The sequence below is a fragment of the Dipteris shenzhenensis genome, chromosome 4 (genome assembly GCF_047967505.1).
Source record: "Dipteris shenzhenensis isolate YYH24624 ecotype China chromosome 4, Dip_SZ_1.0, whole genome shotgun sequence".
Taxonomy (NCBI): domain Eukaryota; kingdom Viridiplantae; phylum Streptophyta; class Polypodiopsida; order Gleicheniales; family Dipteridaceae; genus Dipteris; species Dipteris shenzhenensis.
The window spans coordinates 36,302,352-36,325,954 of NC_141599.1; the positions used below are offsets into that span (position 1 = coordinate 36,302,352).

The window sequence follows — 23,603 nt, forward strand, 5'->3', positions numbered from 1 at the left end:
AAGTGCTGCAGTAGGTCACCACAGTAAAAGTCGGCTGGTATATGTATGGTGGAGTGCTGGAAATACCTCAGAAGTGGCTCTGTTGGAGGCAGTTATGAAGCAACAGCACATAAGACACCGATTTTGACGATGGAAAGCTCCAAAACGGCCCTGAAGGTCCACCCGTACAAGCACAATGAACCGACCAGCAAGTATGGAGGCTGCCTAGACAACGTAGAGCACTCAAGACAGCTCCTAAGCAATCCAGAGGGAGGCGGCAGGCTGTGAAGACTCTAAGTTGATGCAAACGGGTGCAAGGAGGAGCTGAATAGAGGTGAGATAAGCTGAAAGGAAGAGATAGCTAGAGGTGGAAATGAACAAGGGGCGAAATGGAGCAGGGGTTGAGGCGGCTGCAGGCTGCAGGAAGAAGGGCTGAAGCAGGATTAGGGTTAGGGCTAGGGTGACGTGGCAGCTATAGAAGGTGGCTCTGATACCACGTTAGAAACATGGTGACAAGTATCTCATGACAAGTGAAGTACAAGCCTTATATAGGCTACTCACTCACACACTATCATTTAGTGTATATGGGATAAGTCCCATGATGACACGTGGCACTCACACATGACTCACACAATAGACTAGTACTAGATCACCTAGTACTACACACCAACACACTCTTTCGCTATGATATCTCCAACAGTGCCTGAGGGACTACCCATTTGTATCATTGTTTTTTCAAGCATTAATAGAAAGTTCTTTTCTCTAATTTAAAAAACAAATTGGGACGAAGCTTTTGCCTTGCATTGGTAAAAAGAGAAATGTGGGGACGCCCACAAGGGACTAGAAATAGTCCAAGAACTAGAATGCATGCATTAGTCTAACCTTTAACAGGTTAAAGTGTTGATTTTTGTTAGTGGCATGTGTAGGACCAAGAGGAGTGCAAAAAGGCCCTAGAATTAAGGGAAAAGTGCAAAAAGGCTGATTTTAGGGAAAGCTCATCCTTCTAAGAGAAGACCACCTAATTTAGGCTTAGGAAAAAAGCTAAAAGCTAGCCCCAACTTATTAGAAAGCTCTTGCTTTTGGGTTGGAGGCTAAGTCTATAAAAGAAGAGCCTCAGAGCTCTAGAGCACAGCAAGTTGTACAAAGCCTTATTCTATTGCAATAAAGGCCTTCGCGGGGTCCAGCCCTTATTTTTGGGCCCTAGTGCTGTGTTTTGCTACTTACCCTCCTCTCCCAGCACTCTATCTTGTTGGCGATTCGATTTCTACAGTTTCAGCACGTATTCCAAGTGTACGGAATTTCCAGCGCCATGCATCTTGCCTTGGGTACCGCGATTTTCTTCAAAGGATTCCCGCGTTGATTGCAAGCTGTCCCGCAATTCCAAAGTTAATTGCGATTTCATCCGGCTTGGGTTTAACAAATTAGATGCTCTAAAGAGGTAAAGACCAAGCCTACTTGGTGGGTTCATGTTCCAGTCAAAAATGTTTGAGAAGTAGAGTGAAACACATTTGGAAGCAGGCCACGTCAAAAGATATACTCCATACTATACAACTGACTAGGCTAGGATGATACAAGTCATTGGAACCACATGGGTCTTCAAAATCAAGAAGAAATTGATCGCTTTATGGATTATAAAGTACAAATCCATTAACAACACCTTTTGTCTGTGCATTCGACCATACAGCTTGCTTTCTAGAGCATTTTCACCCTCTTATAAGTGAGTTCTAACTTCTAAGAGCCTACAATGGATGTCTCCCTTGTTCTATGAAGCAGCTCACAACATTGAAGCACTCGTTTGCTGGATGAAGCAGTGGTAGAGATTAACTTGAATGGGCCTTGTTTGCAAGGCCAGGCTCAAACCCTAAAACACAGCCGAAACTACAAGAGAACCAGCCCACACGATCATTTATTGTTATGGGTCCTACACTGTGTATGTGCACAAGTATGCACAATAAAATCAACACTCAGATCTAAAGATAAATAGGACCAAAGGCAGCTCACAACCTACACCACCTACGCAAGGGGGATGCTGCTCCACTGGTGCTAGATATGAGGCAGCAAGGTGTTGCCCAACCTCTGCTCTCTCCTTCTACCACATGCCTTTCAAACTACGTCTTCAGTGGGTCTATCAGCGACTTTCAAACAGGAGACGCAAGGAAAAATATGGAGATGGGATGCTACACTCAAATTTTCCGACTCCCTATCCTCGAGTATGCTCAGCAGCCTGGTCGAGACTCAGGAACCACCGAATCGTCTATGCATTCAGCAAGCACAAGTGTGTTGAGGCTTGGTACAACCTTTGGGGAACCTACAGAACTTGTCTCTTTTGCATTCTCTCTCGTCGTGTGTGATCTTGCGAGTGATAGAGTAAGAACCTGTCACGAAGTCTTCGCTACATTGAGTATATGGTTTAAGGTTGGGATGTAGTTTAAAGAACGTTGATCTTGCCTATGTTGATTGCATGCCTTACGAGGTGCTGAGAGCAACCTGCTCATTTGACATACTATCACCGAGAGAAGCACTCTCTCTTCTTTGAGTCTCTTTGGCTCTCACACTCTCCAAAAAGACCAAGTGGACCACAATAGCAAATAAACATTTGTTTATGTGCATATGACAAACTCACAAGCATCACAATTGTTTACAACTAGCAAGCCTTTTAAACCTTAAAAACAAAATTTTTTGCAACCAAAAGATCCAGAAAAAAAAAAGACGTTAAAAGTCTCATTAAAAACATGATTTATAAAATTAAAAATACAATGAAATTCGCCTTATACTCACCATATTATTCCCTCAAATATGTTTGCAACCGTGAAAGATGATTGAGTAAATACAACAAACAAAATCATGTGTGTCCAAGCGTACTGGCCAAATTGATACTGGTACTTCCCTTTCCTCAAGGTCAAAATGAACCACACAAATCCTGCAACACAAGGCCCATCGGAAATCAACAACGAGAGACACAAAATGTCAATATAACCAAACATATAAATGTTTTTCCTCTCTATGTAGTCTAAAACTTGGAACCTAGAACAATTACCTATAAACCAAGCAAGCAATGAGAACAAGACTTACGAGGGATACATATGCGGCTATGCAATTGAACTCGAATTATCCAAAAATAAGGAAAAAAGATTAAGGTAAACCCAAATACCCGCTTTTCTGAAAGCAAGCCAGCCCAACATGCCATCCATTTGTATTTTGAAAAAATTTAAACAACATTAATTACCTTGTAAATAAATCGCATTGGACCAGCAGAAATGAGTAGGAGAAAGCTGACCAAAAAACCACAATCTCACAAGAAGAAGCAAGAATCCGAAGGATTTGAGGAGATTCTGGCTCGCTAAGAAGAGTATCCTGTAATTTTTTTCGAAAAGCCAAAGATGACAACAGTTATCTAGAGGCAGGGGCTTTGGAAGGTTTGAAATCAGCCTTTGTATTTAGAGTATTGGTCACCGCCTTCTTCTCTAAATACCTCATGCTCAACAAGAGCTTCAGTTTGGATGAAACTCATTGATTTGTCATTCACTTTCTGCAATCCACTAGAGCATCTTTGTGATGCCAATAAGTACTGGGATGGAGAAAGGACCCTTCTTGAACCCTCGGTCTCACCCCTAAATCAGTAGTGAGATGGGTCTTCCAAAGAATCTACTTGACAGTAATGATTTATTCTGAGTCAAGTTTGTTCCAAAAGCACCAACCAATCGTGTACAAGAACCTTCCTAATTCATGCTTCCTATGTGGGAGAGTAGGCCATCTGGTCGAAGAATGTCCTCCTAGGAGTTGCTAAATCTGTGGAGCACGATCACGACGACTCATCTTGAATCGTGTTCTTCTCACACATAATCCTAACGTGCATTATTCTTTTGAGCATGGATACAAGGTGCCCCTAGAGGGTGACATCAGCGAAGGTACGGCAGCATGACGGAGCTGTTGGAGCAGGTTCTGAGGGCTGGGAACAGGCCTGAGCAAGGGCAGGACCAGCAGGACAGAAGGGGCAGAGGTGGAGGCTATGGTGGGCCAGCCACCTGGCCATAGATATGCCCAAGGGTAGGGCCCAATGGAGGCTGCCCTTGGGGCGAGGCAGCAGCACAAAAGAGCCCAGCAACAGCCCTTATATAGGGCAGTAAAGTCGGCCCGGGAGGGGCCAGAAAAGTCGGACAGGGGGAGGAAGAGAACTGACCAGCAGTCAGCCATTAGAGGCTGCTGGGTTGGTATGTTTTCCCAGTCTCTGGGGGCCTATAAAAGGGAGGGCCTTGTGCCCTCATTATACATCACTTGGAGCAGCCTTTGAGGAGCAGAAAGGAGCAGCAGAAGTTGGGCCTCATCCTGAAGGTGAACCTAGCGAGACCAGCAGACTTAGCTCAATCAGAGGGCTGCCCACCTAGGCTGGTTTACAGACAACAAGGTGGAAGAGATCTGGACGGAAAGTCTACTTACGCTCGAGGTGGAGCATGCAGGCTCGAGTCTAGAGATAGCCGACAGATAGGAGGAGGACCTTGTGGTAACATCAAAGGACTGCACCACTAGTGGGACTCTAGATCTATCTCTTTTGCATTGTGTCCATAGCTTTGGATGGAAATATATTATTTTGGAGTCTTCTATATCTAGCTAGTTCATTGTCTATTGATGAGTCTGCACACCTATGCTATGCACATAAGTTCAAGAAGTTTGTGATTCCACTCCCCACACCACACTGTGTGAGCTCCTGGGCAATTCTGACTGTGCGTACCCTCTATTGGTCGATTTCTAACATGTTCCAACCTTCAGATCCTACTCCAACAGATCCGTACAAGCCCGTGCCCTGTCGTACAGTCCCCACTACTCTTGACGCCTATCCGTACATTGCTGATGTCATCCTGCCATCTGTAGATCAGCCATGTGGCATTGTCCCACTTTCTCTTGCTTTCCTACTGCTCCTCACAGCCAAGTATGCTCTATGGTATATTGCCCACATAGCAGCTCATATGCTGCCCATGCGGCAGCCCCATGCTTCTCTTCTCTATCTGGTCCAACCCCCCGATGCTCTCCTGATATGGGGGCTCACAAGTGGGGAGGTGTCAATTCATGTTCCAACAGCATATGTGTTGGGCCAATTTCTTATCCATGTTTCACTTCCAGATACTACATGTTGAGGGTAAAAAGAATGTTGTGGCTGATGCTTTGTCAAGAAAACCTCAGGTTTCAGCTGTGTCCATTGCATACCACCATAAGTTGGATGCAATCAAGGATCAGTATGCACATGCTGAGGATTTTACAAGGATTTATGATCAGCTATCTAACGGTCAGTGTCATGAGCATTATATCATCAGACATGGCTTTCTTATGCTGCATGGTTGCCTTTGTGTCACAAAGTGGTTGAGGCCTAAAGTCTTGATAAGGAGTCATGCTCCACCATATGCAAGGCTAGAGGCATTGAAACCAGCCTCAAAGTTCATGGAAAAAAAAACCAGCCTCAAGGCAAATAAGAGGGTTGTACTAGACAATTAACCAACCACAACAAGGAATCAACCAATGGAATGGGATCTAGATGTAGGCCATCTCATGGGCTATCCATAGATGCCACTTATACCTTGGTATGAGCCTTGTAGGCCTAGTTATAGTCAATTAGGACTATTGGTACAATTAGTTTATGTAACAGATCAAAGTACCTTTTGTAACTTGATCTGTTGTACTCTGTACAGTTATAGGTTGCTATATCCCTACAGGACGAACATGAGCAACCATGACACTAGATATTTAGGTATCCTGAGCCATGTCCAAGATACTTCAGCCCATACCATGCAGGGGGGTTTGTAGGCCATCTCATGGGCTATCCATAGATGCCACTTATACCTTGGTATGAGCCTTGTAGGCCTAGTTATAGTCAGTTAAGACTATTGGTACAGTTAGTTTATGTACCATCTAGGTCAATTAAGACGCTTAGTCCAGTTAGGGCAGTTAGCCCTAGGGTTTTGTTATGTTGGCTCACCCTTGAGCCTCCACACTTGTACTTGCAGCATTTTGATCATAGCAGCTCGTTCTTGGCTTTCTATCTCTCTTTTTCTGGGTTTCCATTGCCTGTCACACCCAACAGTGGTATCAAAGTACGTTAGGGTTCAACCCTCCAGCCATTGGCAGCCTCCCCGAGCTTTGTCCTCGCCATTGGAGCTGTTTTGTTTTTCGTACGGAAGCTTTTCGTCCCACGTGTGTGCATTGAATGCTGCTCCATACAGTTCAGTCGCCAAAAACCTCTACTTTCGGGCTGCTACTGCATTTTCATCTGCCACAAGTGAACATTCCTCAGCTGGCTCTGCATTTCCCGTGCATTTGAGCTCTCAGCTTTCACATGTGTGGTGTACCGCCATCCGTACAGTCTGTACGGACAGCAGGGTTCATTTATTGCTGGTATGGGACTGCTGACAGGAGCATTTACAGCTGGTACGGATGCAGACAGCTGCCATTAGTGTTGTACGGACTGTTGCTGTAGCACGTGTGCTTATACGGTGCTGTGTACAGCCTCATTGACTGCTGTGTACGGCCTCATTTACTGCTGTCAGGTCCATTAAATGAAGTACGGTCTCCAACAAGAGCATTGATTGCTGTACGGAGGCATTGAAGGCTGCATTTACTGCAGTGTGGGCATTTGTGCAGACTGTCAGAGATGTACGGCATTATTTGCTGCATTCATTTCAGGCGTGTGGTCTGTACACACTGTATGGACCTGTACGGAATCTGCAGCATCCTTTTTCCAGCGTTTCGGTTCACCTTCGGGCTCGTGCCAGCTGTACCGACAGTTTTCTGACAGTTTTTTGTTGCATTCACTATTCTGCTGTTGCAATACGGACAGCTTTGCCTCGTGAAGCGTGCCTTCATTTGCAATGGTTTGCCTCGGGAAACGTGTCTTCATTTGCATCCTGTGGGACTGCTATACATTTGCAGTTGAAAGCCTTGAGGCTTGTGCAGTCTTTTGCATTCCCTTTGTCAGTTGTGGTATTTGCACTCCTTTGCATCAATGGCTAGCCACAAGGATGATCTGTTTGGAATGATTGGGACTGATGATAAGCTTGATGGCACCAATTATCCCACGTATTCATACATGATGGGACATGTTTTGGTTGCCAAGACCAAGCCTACACGCACTGTTACTCGTGCTACACCTACAGCCTCTGCTTCTTCAGGCGATGGGTCTTCAGGTGATGGTTCTAATGCTACTGCTAGGACACCTGCACCTCCTGCTCCAGGTGCTTTGCCTCCTTCACAGGATCAAATTCAGTGGGATGGTCGTGATGCCAAAGCACATGCCTTGATTGCTCTTTCAATGAAACGGGTTATTATCCCTCATATTCGGTCTTGCAAGACAGCTAAGCAAGCATGGGATCAGCTTGCATCTTTGTATCAGGTGCGGAATGAGGCGAGGGTTGCCTATCTCCACATGCAATTGAAAGATTTAAAGCTTGATGAGGGTGGTAACATGGATGCCTATCTCACTAATGTGAAGGATTTGAAAGAGCAGTTGGCCAACATTGATGAGATTATGCATGATTCTGAGCTAATACTCTTGATGGGTTGCCTGATTCATATCAAGGCTTTGCTACTACATTGAGGTTGGTTGCAGGGTGTGATGCCAATCATTTCTCATTTGACCAGCTTGTTGCTCTTTTTCTTCAGGAGGAGCAAAGTCGTGTGAATCGCAATGCTACTATGGCTAGTGATCAAGCATTTTCTGCCCATCACAAACAAAAAGGTAAAGGCAAGGTTTCAGCTCGAAAGCCCTCTCATTCCCATGCTGATCATTCACATGGTGCCTCTTCTTCAGGGGATAACAAAAAGAAGAAGAGATGTAATTATTGCAGGAAACCTGAGCATGATATTTCTAAATGCAGGAAGCGCATAGCATCTGAAAAGAAAAAGAAAGAGTCTGGTCTTGCAGTATCCAATTCTTCTAGTATAGAAGATCGACATGAGTCCGCTAATTTCGCACAAGACCACCATTGGGCTTTCTTGGTTACATGTCAGTATAATCCTGATGTTCATGATGCTTGCATGGCAGTTTCAGATGTTTGTGATGCATGGTTCTTTGATAGTGGTGCTAACAAGCACATCACTTCCTGCAGGAAGTTATTCAACTCATTGGAGCTTACATTTAAGGGAGGCAGTGTCACATGTGCTAATAATGCATCATATACCGTGAAAGGTATTGGGCAAGTTGCTCTTACTTCTGTCTCTAGTGGTATTGTCACTCGAGAGAATGTGTTTTATGTTCCAGGCATTCATAAGAACCTCATTTCTATTTCAGCCATTGCTACATGTGGCTTTCAGGTTATTTTTAATGGTGTGAGGTGTGCAGTGTATGATGTTATGCATGCCTTTACCCTGGTTTTGATTGGCACATTGTCTAGCGGTCTTTATAGACTTGATGCTTATGACAGATGTTCAGATGATGATGCTGCACTTGCCGATGCACATGCCTTTGCTATTGATTCTACCATGGCAGATACTCATTTGTGGCATGAGAGATTTAGACACCTCAATTTTGGAGCCCTGGTGAAGTTATATAAGGAAGATATGGTTGTGGATCTTCCCAAAATGCATATGCCTACCAAACATGTTTGTGAACCATGCTTACTTGGTAAGATGCACCATTCTGCGTTTCCCAAGGATGGGAGAGTTGGTGCTTCATGCAAGCTTTATCTGGTTCATAGTGATGTTTGTTGACCCATGAGGGTTGCAGCTCTTGGGATATTCTACTATTTTGTTACTTTTATTGATGATTTCACCAGATACACTTGGATTTTCACATTGAAATCCAAATCTGATGTATCTTCATGCTTCAAGCACTTTGTTGCCTTGGCTAAGAATGAGAGTGGTCTCCACATTGCTCACATTAATACAGACAGGGGGGGTGAATACATGTCGAAGGAGTTTGCTGTTCTTTTGTCTTCCCGTGGCATTAATCATCGATGCACGGTGCCTTATACTCCTCAACAGAATCCCGTGGCTGAGCAGAAGAATAGATAAGTGATGGAAATGGCCAGATGCATGTTGAAAGGCAAACATTTTCCTAATAAGTTGTGGTTGGATGCGGTCATGTGTGCAAATTACATCTTGAATAGATGTCCTACAAAGGCATTGCAGACTATCACACCTTATGAGGCTTGGACGGGTCGTAAGCCTCGCATTTCACACATGAGTACTTTTGGATGCCTAGCTTATGTTCATGTGCCTTCACAGAAACGCACTAAGTTGGATGATAAAGCTCTTAAATGCATTTGTCTTGGGTATAGTTCAGAGAGCAGGGGCTATAAGCTATATCAGCCCCGCACGGGCAAGTGTTTTGTCAGTCGGGATGTTGTGTTTGATGAATCTTCTTCCACTATGCCTTTGCTGGACTGTCAAAAACAGCCTGCTGTTGATGCCCCAAACATATTTGACAGCTTGATGCCTTTGTTTCCATCCAAAGCTCGGGATGATGTTCCATGAGGTTGGATGGTCATTTGCAGCCACATGTGCAGCCAGAAATTCAGCCTGATATGCCTATCATTGATCAGGATCATTTGCACAGGGCCCTTGACCAAGAAAGAGCAGAAATTCAGGAGCCTAAAAAGGTACCCCGTTGCCTTGACACATTAAAAGATAGCAAACAAAATACTCCTCTGCCAGCCCACACGAGAGCAGTTGTCCGGAAAGAGCATGCTAGTTTTGTTGCTTATGCTTTGGTTGCTATAGCATGCAATGAAGAGCCCTTATGTCATCAAGATGCCTTTCAAAATGATTGTTGGATGAAGGCCATGCAAGCTGAATTGGATTCTATCCATTAGAATAACACTTGGGAGTTGTGTGATTTGCCTCATGGCAAGAATGCCATTGGAACTAAGTGGGTTTACAAGATCAAACGGAAAGCTGATGGTTCAGTGGACCGTTACAAAGCCCGTCTTGTTGCTAAGGGCTATGCTCAACAAGATGGCATTGACTTTGAGGAGACTTTTGTTCCCACTTCTAGGATCACTACCATTCACATTGTTATTGCCTTTGCTGCCCACTTTCATTGGAAGATACATCAGCTTGATATTAAGACAGCTTTCCTTCATGGCATTTGTAGGAAGTGGTCTATTCGAGAATTCGTTCTCATTCGCTCACACTTGGCTTTCAGAACAGCCCTACAGAGGCTACCCTTTACATCCACAAGCGTGGGACAGATTTGCTGATTTTAGTCCTTTATGTGGATGACACGCTTGTGCCTGGAACACATGCTCAGCAAATTGCAGATTTTAAAATTAATTTGCAGCAAACATTTGCTATGTCTGATCTTGGTCTTCTACACTACTATCTCGGGATCCAATTTGCTAGCAGTGAGGGGGGCATTTTGATGTCACAATCCAAGTACATTGGACAGCTTTTGCAGTGTTTTCAGTTTGAGGATTGCAAGCTAGTATCCACACCATTAGAGACTGGTTTTCACTTCTCTTCTGTGATGTCACTCTCTATCAGCAGGCAATTGGTTGTTTGATTTACCTATGCCATATGAGACCTGATCTACAATATGCTGTCTCACAGTTGAGCAAATATATGCACAACCCATCTATGCACCATTGGCATGCCGTGAAGCGTGTTTTTAGATATCTAAAGGCACTCAGCATTTAGGCCTTCTTTATGGGGCTGATACTTCACTTGGCATGCATGGATTCACTGATAGCGATTGGGCTGGTTGTTCTGACACTCATGTGTCACCACTGTTTTATGCTTGGTACTTCATGTGTTTCTTGGTTCAGCAAGAAGCAAAGTACAGTTGCTACTTCTAGCTGTGAAGCTGAGTACAGAACAGCTTTTACGGCTACGATGGAGTGTGTTTGCCTTCGGATGCTACTTGCAAATCTTTGTGCATGTCAGACTGCTCCTACCGTCATCTTCACTGATAGTCAGAGTGCTTTGGCTGTTGCACGGAATCCTGTTTTCCATGCTCGCACAAAGCACATTGAGGTTCACAATCACTATGTCAGAGAGCGATTATCAACAGGTGATATGGAGTTGTCTTATGTTCCCACTGAAGACAACTTGGCAGATCTTTTTACGTGGGCTCTACCTCGACCTAAGTTTAAGGCTTTTCGGCAAGCTTTTGTAACAGATCAAGATACCTTTGTAACAGATCAAGGTACCTTTTCTAACTTGATCTGTTGTACTCTGTACAGTCATAGGTTGCTATATCCCTACGGGACGAACATGTACAACCATGACACTAGATATTTAGGTATCCTGAGCCATGTCTAGGATACTTCAGCCCATACCATGCAGGGGGGTTTGTAGGCCATCTCATGGGCTATCCATAGATGCCACTTATACCTTGGTATGAGCCTTGTAGGCCTAGTTATAGTCAGTTAGGGCTATTGGTACGGTTAGTTTATGTACCATCTAGGTCAGTTAGGACACTTAGTCCAGTTAAAGTAGTTAGCCCTAGGGTTTTGTTATGTTGGCTCACCCTTGAGCCTCCACACTTATACTTGCAGCATTTTGATCATAGCAGCTCGTTTTTGGCTTTCTATCTCTCTTTTTTTGGGTTTCCATTACCTGTCACACCCAACACTGGAATGTTACTCAAGAACCCCCTTTCTGTATTTCTTTATTAATTGGAGGTTCCTAAATTCAGATTACACATGGGCTACAATTACTCTTGCGATTAGTGTATTCCAAATCCCATTAGGCAACATTGTCCCATCATAGTCTCTATTGCTCACTGCTCTCGCCAAACATATCCTATGTTCGTCTCTGTTTTGACCAGTCCCTGGCAGAAGGCATTTGCTTCTATCCAACAGTAGGCACACGGCCCAAAACTATTACTAGCTACCACACAATCCTCTACAACTACTACCAGTGCCGAAAAGGCCATTTATCTGCTCAGAGCAGAGAGAGAAAGCATATATACACAGCCAGCATTAATGAAAGCTTGCATCGCAAATGCTACAATTTGACTTTCAGCCCATATAAAAGATGTTGGAAACATGGTGATGGGAGAGAGAGAGAGAGAGAGAGAGAGAGAGAGAGAGAGAGAGAAGGTTAGGGTGTAAGGAAATGATGCTCAAATGAAGACATGACAAAGGCTCTCATTCATTCATCAAGTGTAACAAGACAAGTGAAGTACAAGCCTTATATAGGCTACTCACTCACACACTAGCACCTATTGCATATGGGATAAGTCCCATGATGACACATGGCACTCACACAAGACTCACACACATAGACTAGTACTAGATCACCTAGTACTACACACCAACACTTCATACCAACACACTCTTTCACTATTATATCTCCAATACCCCCCTTCAGAGCAAAGAGTGAGAGACCCAACACGCAAAGAGTAGACCGATCCCCCCTCCACCGCAATACTGCAAAGAGCAAGTCCAACTATCCAACACCTCGAGTGTGGTAGTGACTTCTCAGTCAACTTGCGACCGGCAAGGGCAAACCATTACTCGTCATCCCCCCTTACTCTGAACTGGGTGGTCAATACCATCAACCAAAGTAAAACACAATACAATCATTTTTGGGGGACAATCCAGGGCAGAGGACCTCTTATTGACTCCAAATACATTCAATTTAGAGGGACAACTCAAGGCTAAGAACCTTCATGTGACTCAACACAAACACACATAGCATCACTGATCATCATCTATCACCTCAGAGAGGGATAGATCATGTAATATAGCAGATAGAGCTTGCTCCTCAGGTCCAACAGATGTGGCGTATATATTCTCCAGCTTGTCCAACAAGCTGAAACTGATAACCAGCAAATGAACAGGCTGGTCTAAGGCTCTGAAATGGAGCAACAGCTTAAGAAATACTTAATTAAACATGACCAGCAACTTGTGAATGACTTCGGAGGCTCCAAAATGTAAACCCTGATCAGGGTGTCAATGAAAAAGCAGCTAGGTTACACTTCAAAATGAAGCAGGACAGCTCCAAAGTGAAAAGCGGCTCCCTAGAACAGCTCCGAATGCTGTAGGCTGTAGCAGGTCCGAAACTGATCAAGCGGCTCTCTCAAGTATGCCAAAATGAAGTACCAGGCCTCCAATATGCAAACCGACTGTTGTAGATGAGTTGGAGGCTAGGATCAGTCCTGAAAATGCAGCAGCAAGCTCAAAACAGGTCGGAAATGCCTCCAAAGGCCTCGAAGTGCTGCTCAAAGCTCTCACAGGTGGTCGAATACACAGCAGTAGCAAGTTGAGGCCGTCTTGAGCGTCGAAAAGCTCTGAAACGGCCTCGAAATAACCCTGGAAACCCTCATGCGCAGGCGTACTTTGCAGGAGCTGCCGAACTGGTATGGTGCAGCAGACTGAGGAGAAACTGAGGCGGCTGCAAGAGAAAAATGGAGCTTGAGCTAGAGTGACGAATTAGGGTTAGGGCGGCTGCAAGAGATAAATGGAGCTTGAGCTAGAGTAACGAATTAGGGTTAGGGCAAGTTCTAGGATGACATGGCAGCTATGGCTATGGCAGGGCTAAGTGGCTCTGATACCATGTTGGAAACATGGTGATGGGAGAGAGAGAGAGAGAGAGAGAGAGAGAGAGAGAAGGTTAGGGTGTGAGGAAATGATGCTCAAATGAAGACATAACAAAGGCTCTCATTCATTCATCGAGTGTAACAAGACAAGTGAAGTACAAGCCTTATATAGGCTACTCACTCACACACTAGCACCTAGTGCATATGGGATAAGTCCCATGATGACACGTGGCACTCACACAAGACTCACACCCATAGACTAGTACTAGATCACCTAGTACTACACACCAACACACTCTTTGACTATGATATCTCCAACAAAAGATGCTCCGTTCTTCTACATTGCATAGAGGGGTGAAGCAATCTCAGCAAAATGGCGTATAAAGCGTCTGTAGTATGAGCATAAACCCAAAAAGCTCGCAAATTTCTCAGCTGTGGCCAATTGCAGATTGTTTCCATCTTAGCAGGATCCATACGCACTCCATCCTTGGAGACAATGTGTCTTCTTTGCATTAACAACCAGCCTATGGTTCTGAGTTCTGCACACACTATGGCCAAATGCTTCTTATGCTCTACCTCATCCCGTGAGTATACAATCATATCATCAAAGAAAGTAACCACAAAGGATCTGTACTCATGAAAGATTATGTCCATCATTTGGTTAAAGGTAGCAGGAGCATTTGTAAGCCCAAATGGCATCACTAAGAACCTGTATAATCCAAAGGAAATTCTGAAAGTCGTCTTGGACACATCCTCCGATCGCGAATGTGTATCTGGTGATACCCACTTTTCAAATCTATGCGGCTGAAAACAGTCGATTCCTCCAACCGATCCAAGATATCATCAATTCTCGGAATGGGGAATCGAGATTCTTCATTGTTCAAGGCGTGATAATCTATGCACATACTCCATGAACCGCTCTTCTTCCGGACTAACAGAACAGTGAGCAGTAAGGAGATGAGCTGGGCTGAATCAGCCCCTTTTTTTAATAGATCCTTCACCTGGCTCACAATACCTGGTCTTACATCTATGCCATGATCCCTACATTCGGTTATGCACACAGGGCTGCATACCCCCAAACATATTCCCTTGCATACCCTGCATACCAGGCTGAAAACCCAGTGGACAGTTTCCAGACATTCCAGGATAATCCACAGCTTGCCCAGCCATTGCCTGGAACACTGAACCACACCAAAATATCATGGACGCATTATGCGTTGGGGAAAGTCTTGCTGTCCCTGAGTTGCATTCTGAAAATTATTTCCTTGAGCATGCAAATCAACTCCATGACCTTATATAAATAGATTGCCGCAATGGAGCACCCTGTACATTTGGCATTATTGAAGGCTGTCCATTAAATGGCATGGAACCATAGAGCTGCTTTTGAGCCCCATTGGTTTCCCTTGGATGTGAATGACGCTTTTTTTAAAGACTTAGAAGGGGTTTGCATAAACTCAGCAAACCTTCGGTCTTGGGTAAGTTGAGCAAGTGCTCCCACTGCACTTATCAGCTGTGCTTTGAACAATGCATCAGCCCCCTTTACATCTACAGCATCATTAGACCCTCACATCAAGAGCATTTCCAGCTCGCTGTCCATCAGCATTTTGAGCATCTTGAGAAATTCCCTCATTCATAGGCTGTCTGTCCATCATGCTCATCCTGAGACGACTCCTCTTCCAAATCCCAATCATCATCAGTGAGTGACATACTTGCTGAATTTATCTTTGCTGTAACTTAATTGCAACAAGCAATACTTGCACCACAAACACCACAGGCTCACCTCCTTAAAGAAGATAGTGAGGTCCAGGCAACTGAACCATGAAACCGGCCTCAAAGCCAATAAGAGGGTGGCACTACACAATGAAACAGCCCATGCTCTCACATTAACAATTCAGTAAGTAATCAAGCAGTGGAATGGGAGCTAGAATGCTCCTGCTCAAGACCACGACACAGATTGGCCCCAAACCTTGGCGCCCCTGTCAATATTTCTTTATTGATTGGAGGTTCCTGAATTCAGATTACACATGGGCTAGAATTCCTCTTGCAATTAGAGTATTCCACATCCCAGTAAGCAACATTGTCCCATGCATAGTCTCTATTGCTCACTGCTCTCGCCAAGCATATCCTATGCTGATCTCTACTTTGACTAATCCCTAGCAGAAGGCATTTATTTATGTCCAATAGTAGGCACACAGCCTAAAATTGTTACTAGGAGCCACTCCTGGCCACATAGTCCTCCCTAGTGCCCAAAAGGTCATTTATCTGCTCAAAGAAGAGAAAGAGCGCATATACACAGCCAGCATTAATGGAAGCTTTCATCGTGAATAGAACAGAACCATCCACTGTGAGTGACCCTGCTCAACAAAAGCAATCCATCCAGTTCGCCAAATGGGGCATGACATCCTATGAGTCCAGCCTGGCTCCCAATGGCCAAAGGCTACATGTGGGCAGACTTCTACGATCAGCCTACGCACTCTGCTCATGAGTTCTTCATAGCCTGAAGCACCCCAAGAGTGACCAACATCATACGTACAGGATTCCTTCACAGTCCCAAGCGTAGCAAACGTCGTAGGTGCGGGATCCGTCGCCGCTGCCCATGAGTCCTTCACAGCCCAAATCCGCCGTACGAACAGTGCACACCCCAAAACAGGTATCTCGATGACTAGCATAGGAGAGTCCCATATGGACTAGATTCCGACCAACTATTTACTAACGACAGCCCAAAACATGATGAAATGCTCCAGGCAAAGATCACGTGACGATCTCCACGATCCCGTGATACGTGAGGTTCCCTTCTCCCGTCCACGCCCACGTGACTTGTTCTAGGTGTTTTTCTGCCCGATTTGCCGTCATCCCGACCCCCCTGTAGCCACCCTCCATGCATGCACGTATTGTACTTGGGAATAGCAGGTGCCACATAGAAGACATGGTCTAGTAGCCCTTGTCTCCTCTTGAACCACTGTATGAGTAATCTAAGGACTTCAATTCACCCCAAGGCTCAATTAATGCCTAGGGGCCCTTTGCTCACCTAGCAACGCAAGGCCTTGCTCCTTATTTTTTTATTATAGGTTGAAGCTACTAGATCATTGGAGGATTCACAATGCTTTCCATGTGAGTCTTCTTAAACTTTTCGAAGGAGATGTGCCAAAGGATATGCCTTCTGAGATTCAGCCAGACTGTGAGGAACTTTTATACACCTTTGTAAGACTAGAATCTATCCAATCATACATTTAGATGGCCAGATGTTGAGGAACTAGATAAGATTCAATTCCAGAGCAGATATTGACACATAAGGAAAGGAAAGTCAGAGGTAACGTTTCCTATTGCTATTTGGTGAAGTTTCAGAATTATTCACCATTGCATGCGAAGTGGCTGGAAGAGGGCGAATTGGCGGATACACCACAGTTATTGCAGCTTTACCTCGAAGCATTTCAGCTTGAGCCCATAGTTGCATGCCGAAACGAAAATAATGAAAACGGCTGAAATGCCGAAATTGGAGTTTCCGGCCCAAGCCGAATCGACAAAACAAGAAACAACAATATGGTACAATTTATGTGTTTTAAAAAAAATTATACAATTATCAATATAGCGCTTAAAATGACAAAATTATGCTACTTAGCATTTGCCATTAAGTCATGCCTTACGCAGTATGCATGATGTTTCAACATCTACGGCTCTATGGTTTATCATGCATGAATGATGATTCAAGAATCAACAAGTTAGAACAATCTAAATTTGCAACTGCATAAGTAAAAGGCATCCATAGTATCTACTTTTATCCAGATGGAGTATGGGGAGAAAAAGGAGGGAGAGCAAGAGAATGAGGAGGATGGAGAGGCTGAAGTAGGAAAGGAGGAGAAGTAGGAGAGGAGTAGAAGAGAAGTATGAGAGGAGAAAGAGAGAAGTAGGTGTAGGAGGGTAGGAGAGTGGAGAGGCTAGAGTAGGAGAGCAGGAGAGTGGAGAGGCTAGGGCGGAGATTTGGGAGGCAAAATGAAGCATGGCGTGGCTAAAACCCTGCTCAGGGTTTTTTACAAAAACAAATTTTCTGAAACGGTGTTTCGCCGTTTCAGAAATGGCTCCGTTCCCGTTCCCGTTTCAGTTGGGCGTAACGGTGTTTCACGCAACTATGCTTGAGCCAACTTTGGTTGTGGCCCCTTCAGGCTCAGCAGAGCATAGGTCTAGAGCATTGCCTAATGCTCAAGAGGGGGTTAGTACCTCCATTGCTTTATAGTCCAGACAAGCTCAGATATCTAGAGTTCGCTTGGTGACATTGTATGTCCACCCGAGGTACTGATTGCTGACAATATATCTGCCTTGGGACTTCTATGATCAGTGTACGAGTCACTATGAGACAGATTGCCACAGTGTATGTGGTTGGCTATCCTAGGCTCTTAGAATCATATATGCAGCATTAGTTTGGCAATACATGTTGGAACATGCTTGTGATGGCACAACATGTGTTTGAGTTTATGAATGACGTTGCCACACTGAGATGCAATTGAGGTCGCTTGCCATTTTTCAAGAGGGAGGTATGTCACGAGGCGTGAATTTTTTATTGCGAAATTTACTAGTGAATACTCTTAGCCTGCATGTGGGCAAGACCATGGGTTGTAGGTATGCAAGGTCCCCTAGGAATTAATGTTGGCCCAAAACAGGGGCAAAGGGCCCTTAGGATTTAATGGTTAACCATTGGTATGGTCCAAACAGGGCCCCATAGAGGGGCATGGGGCAATTGAAACATGGAATTGCCACGTGGCACATTCCAAATGCATGGGGCTACTATCGCGTGAGCATGGGAAAGCAAGGCGACGAATTCCGTACGGCAATTCTTGTCAGCAGTGAATGATCACGCTACGAGCTGTCGTGAACTAATCAGTTGGTCAAGATTCTGTGGCTGGTCATCGTGTGAAGCACAGGCTGTCTGTACGGCAACGTTTGCTAGGGGCTGAAGGCCGCAATTCGTTCGTACGTTGTCTACAAGGCTCACTGGCTGTTGGGGATCGTCGCCTCCCTACAGCACAGGCTGAGCACACAGCTTTGGGCTGGTCGAAATCCCAAACTTGGAGTGAATCTCAAAGGCTGGACGCGAATTGGTTGTGGGGGCCATGCTAAGCATAAGAGCTACACCTAGCGCTGCAAAGTCCTTCGCGAGGGGCTCATTGGACCTCTACTATTGCGGTCTGTTTGGATTGGGTGCTCTAGTCGTTGAGTGCCCCTTGACGACACTCTCTTTGAAGGTACGTGGCTGGTCACAATTGCATCACAGCTGTCTACTATGAAAGTGGCATGGTCAGAGGGGCCTAGTTAGTCTCAAAGAGCACGAGTCTAAAGGCGAGTTAGCTCTGGGAGCTTAGCTGGTCACAAGAGATGGCCTAGTTAGTCTCAAAGAGCACGAGTCTAAAGGCGAGTTAGCTCTAGGAGCTTAGCTGGTCACAAGAGACTACTGGAACGTGCGAATTAGCTCTAGGAGCTGGCTGGACTTCCTAATGCCTATGTTGTGCGAGGGTGTTCTCAATGGGTAGTTCTATTTCTTGTTCAAGCTACTATGGATGCTGGATGTGTACTCGAGCTTTCTTTCTCTGCATTGGGCAAATAAGAAGGTCAAGTGGGCATTTGGGGCAGCAGTGGATTGTGTGACCCAGGATGGGTTGCTAGGAACAATTCCAAGCTCTGGCATAGAAAAGGACGCTCATTGACACGCTTGGTGAGAGCACCTGCACAGCAAGGAATATGCATGGTACATTGATGCTTATTGGGCTGTGGAATGCCCTTAATGCATGTGGAATTGAATCCACTATGTAATCCAGTTTCAAGGATCTCCAAATAATAAAGAAATACCAAAAGGGGCGCCAAGGTTTGGGGCCAATTTGTGCCTTTGTTTTGGAGCAGGAGAATCTAGCTACTATTGTTTATTTGCTGAATTGCTGATTTGAGAGTATTGGCTAGTGAGTTGCATATTACCATCCTTTTGCTGGTCTTAAGGCCGGTTTCACCATGAACCCTGTAAAATCCTAAAACTAGATCAATCGAGAAGGCATGCCCCCTGTCCGTGATCCATGCTACCATCCCCCATGCGAAGTCCTGCTGCATCCGTTGCATGCAAGCCACAATCCTGAAGGCTGCTAGCCAAATCCTCTATGCAACAGGACAGCCCTAGAGGCTCGTAGAGGCCGGCCCTGCCATGGCCAAAGGCTTCAAACTGCTCCCTCTGGGACTAATAAGACTATGTCAATAAGACTATGTCAGGATCAATGTGCCAAACACTGCCCAAGCGGCCCACTATCCTAATCCACTGCCACTCCAAACCATTCTAGGCTGCCTCATCCCCGCTGCCCCTCTCTATCTTAGCTTGCAAGAGGCCTCCTAGCCCCACCCTATAGAAGCTGCGACGAAAGGATCCAAGGGACTCTCGAAAAACAAAACCCTAGAGGCACCCCTGTCCACGAGAACTGCTCAAACCAGGAGTGAGGGGTCCAAGGACTACATAACCCCTCTCACAAAAGAAGCGAGGAAAGCTGCGTCAATCTCCTAGATCCGGATGCCTGCACCCCTCATATGGGAGAGCGCCTAAGCCCTAGCCTTTGCATCCCAAGGGAGCTGCCTCCAGACCCCAAAGAACCTGGCTAGGCCACTATCCCGTTGCACCCATCCAAAGTGCGTCCACTATCGGCGTCCACTATCCTAGCATATGCCCCTTCGAGTCCCAAACCTCTCTATGCCACATGAGCGGCTATCTCTCGAACTCCACCTTGCAAGAAGAGCAGGCCCGAATGAGTTATCGGGCCAAACGCCACCGAACCCTAAAAAGGCTCCTCATAAGTACAGCCCTTCCCTATTAGGGAAGCCTCCCAAGAAGCCCCTACTAGAGGAGCTTCCGGGGCTCCACGCCTAGGGTGAGACCTCGTACCACTAACTTCCCGGAATGGCTCGGCTTTGCATCTCTGGATCAATAATACCTTGTCACGGGGACGTGAATTTTTCAACCGTAACTAACTGTGGCTTAGGGGACTAGCCTAAGGGTAACGACAATTCCCTGAAGTCCCTAGGAATGGGTTCAATCCCTAGAGCACCCACTAGGCCTAAATACTAGGGGCAAGGCAAGGTTTAGAGGAGTCATAAAGTTGGCCCCAAGGTAAACCAATATTGTCATTGGTTTTAGGGGTTAGGACATTAATGTGGGGGCAAACCAATGTTCCCTTGGTTTGGAAAGGTTAGACTTTAATGACGGGGCCACATGGCAGCCCCTCATGCAAGACCACCTACCCCTCCCTCTCCTTTCACGTTTTGGTCTTGTTAGTTTGAAAGTGTACGGATTTTCCCCTCAGCTCATCATGATCACATACGCGATTTCCACGGCTGCACATAATTCAATTACTTTCCTCGCTGCTGTACGGCCTTCCATACAGCCCGTACAAACCCTTCAAGGTGCTGTACAGACGAGTTTCCTGGCTGATCAGGCTTTTGCACGCAAACTAAGGCATTTGTTGCTGTACGGATGGTTTTCCCCTTGCAGTACGGACTATTTGGCACGCCTTTCAAGGCCTTGGCGGATTGTTTGGGCTGTTTGCACGCTTCCCAATATCCATAGCTAATCGTACGTGCTTGTACACGCCTATCCTCTTTTGCTCACTGGTGGGACACGTTGCCCTGCAAGTGATCAGCTTCCTCTCTCTTCCTTCTACCTGTGATTCTCTTGCATGCTCTGATTCTCAAGTATTCCATCCCTCCCTTTCTCTCCAGGCTACTCATTCCTCCTGCTAGCCGTTGCTATCCCCCTGGAGGTGTTCTGGATTGGATTGGAGCACCTTGGAGCTGATTTGGGACCATTTGGAACTGGTTTGAATATGTACGTCATTCTTCCTTTCATCTCTGATTGCATTTGGTCATTTTGGAAGCTTGTTGTTGCTCCTCTGCTGTTGGAAGTCCCCTCTTGGCCATTCAGGTTGTGAATAGACACCTTGTTATAGGGGTGTAACCAGATGGGTGTCAGAGGGGCAGTGTGCGGATTTTCTTCCTGTATTGAGGTCACTTGTTCAGTTTGAGATCTGTTTTGGTGCATTGACGCCCTGAGACACTGGTCAATGGATTGTGGGGGTAATCAGCCAGGTCCTTGCGATGACCTAGTACATAGCCTCATGCTAGTGCCTCTGTCGGGGATGCATGGAGCAGCTGAGACACTTGGTGCACGAGGAGGATTGGGGATTCTGAAACCGGCCTTTGGTAAACTTAAGGGCAGTAAACTGTACTATCTTAGCACCCACACTGATTACAGCCACATTGCATCATTTCCAGCCACTTCCATTAATTAAATATCCATGAAAAACACTTGGAAATAAACGGGATGGAGACTAGAGTGCCCCTGCTCAATGAAATCAAATACAAGACACCACACTGGCCCCAAACACTTGGCCCTCCTTCCGGTATTTATTAGTTTCTTTAGGAATGGAAATTGTTCATACAACAAGGGCTCACCCTTGCACTGTGCTTCAAGCTATTCCTCTATCAAAGCCAAGCTTTCAATCCTGGTGCACACGCTAGTACCCAAGTGCTGAGGCAAGGCTAAGGTATTCACCATTGTCTATGACCAACTGTAAAGATGTCCAAGCATTTCATATGCCATCGAACTTGCTCTAAGGGTCTGGCAGTCATAAAGGTCTTCCAGTTTGGACCATACCTGGTATGCACTTGTCAATGTCTACATTGCGGGAGAAACCTCCTCCGTGATGGTGCACACAAGGACTGAATGTACCTTCGAGTCATTGTTCGAGTCATTGTCTTCCCAAGTAGCAAGCTCGCCCTGAAACTCATCCTCATGATCCTGGGTCCACTTCTTGGATTGAAAGGTCGCTCAAGTTACTAAGCCTTCATGAATGAGCCAAATCTTGAGCTGTAGTTTCCAGTGAGCGTAGTTTGCTCCATTTAACTTGTCCTTGTCATTCCTGCACGAGGGAGCCATAGATACATGATCACTGTCGAACTATTCCAACCCCAAACACCTCTGCTTCCAATCTTGACAAAAGAAACTGCCCCTACCGAATCTATATGATCTTGGTCAAGACATAGGCGATGGTTTCATCCATGCGCGATGCAATAAGGGTGCGTGGGGCAATAAGCGTCGAAACAATACCGCGCCGTGAGCACACCGCCCAGCCAACCCCACCTTGCCAATCAATGCTACAGACCTTCTCCTGCTGATTGCGTGGGCTAGAGCTCCTCAAAACAGCCTAAGGAAGGGTGTTGAAGCAGATTGGGGAAGGGACAGACCAAATCGCAGCATAGATGGATGGAAATCCAAACACGTCACGGAGTTCCCTCTCTGGCTCCGTGCAAATCTGAAGTATAGTACCATGTGAGTGTGAAATGCGCGGAAGCACGCAGCACAGAGAGAGAGAGAGAGAGAGAGAGAGAGAATAGACACTAATAGAGGCAAAGAAACTGTGTATATAGCAAGGGAGAACACCCGAAAGAGGGAAGAAGTACAGCTCCAAGTGATGATATGAAGTCGGCCTTTCCCACCTTGATTGATGAATGGGTTCCCACTCAGTCAATCCATTACCGCCCACACCGGCCGCGAGAACTGTCACTTTCTCAAAAGATGAACTGCAGTAGTTGCAAAAGGATTTGGAGCATGAGTGTTCCACGACTCTCTTCGCACGCATCCATGGCTCCCACCCCTCCAGGTCACAAGCTAGAGATTGGATGCTTGCGGCGCTTTCCCAGGAGCTCGCCCCCCACCTTAAGGATGTTTGTTTGTTGGGACGAGGTTTCTTTCAGGTGTGCCTAGATTCCCCGGATGTCACGAGAGACCTGCTATAGGCCGGGTTTCTATTTCTAGGCTACAAGAGGATTTTCCCTTTCAACTGGGCTTTGACCCAGTTGAAGAGGACAAGCAGGGAGTATCTGCTTTCATCAGGTTCCCTGGTCTCCCCTCAGTTTATCACCGGCTTCTTCAGTTATTGGATAGAGGTTTGGTGTGGTAGCAAAGATCCCCCCTCTTCCTGGCGAGCCCTCTTCGGCTGCTGAGGCGGTCAGGATGGATGGGGTACCCAGGGTTAGGGTCATTATCCAGGACCCTAATATTTCAGATGACCACATCATGCTACAGCAACCCGATGGGTCTTTCTTCCGCCAGAGATTTGAGGTTGCAAGTCGGTAG

The 23,603-nt window shown here is 45.8% G+C and overlaps 1 protein-coding gene across 1 annotated transcript in view; it reads right to left on the reverse strand.

Annotated features, from left to right (window-relative positions):
* LOC147902786 (phosphatidate cytidylyltransferase 1-like) overlaps positions 1–23,603 on the reverse strand; it is an 81,093-nt gene that overhangs the window by 26,872 nt on the left and 30,618 nt on the right. Inside the window, exon 4 of the mRNA XM_087373791.1 lies at positions 2,758–2,899. Coding sequence (XP_087229917.1) covers positions 2,758–2,899 — 142 coding nt within the window. The remainder of the gene's footprint in view (positions 1–2,757; positions 2,900–23,603) is intronic.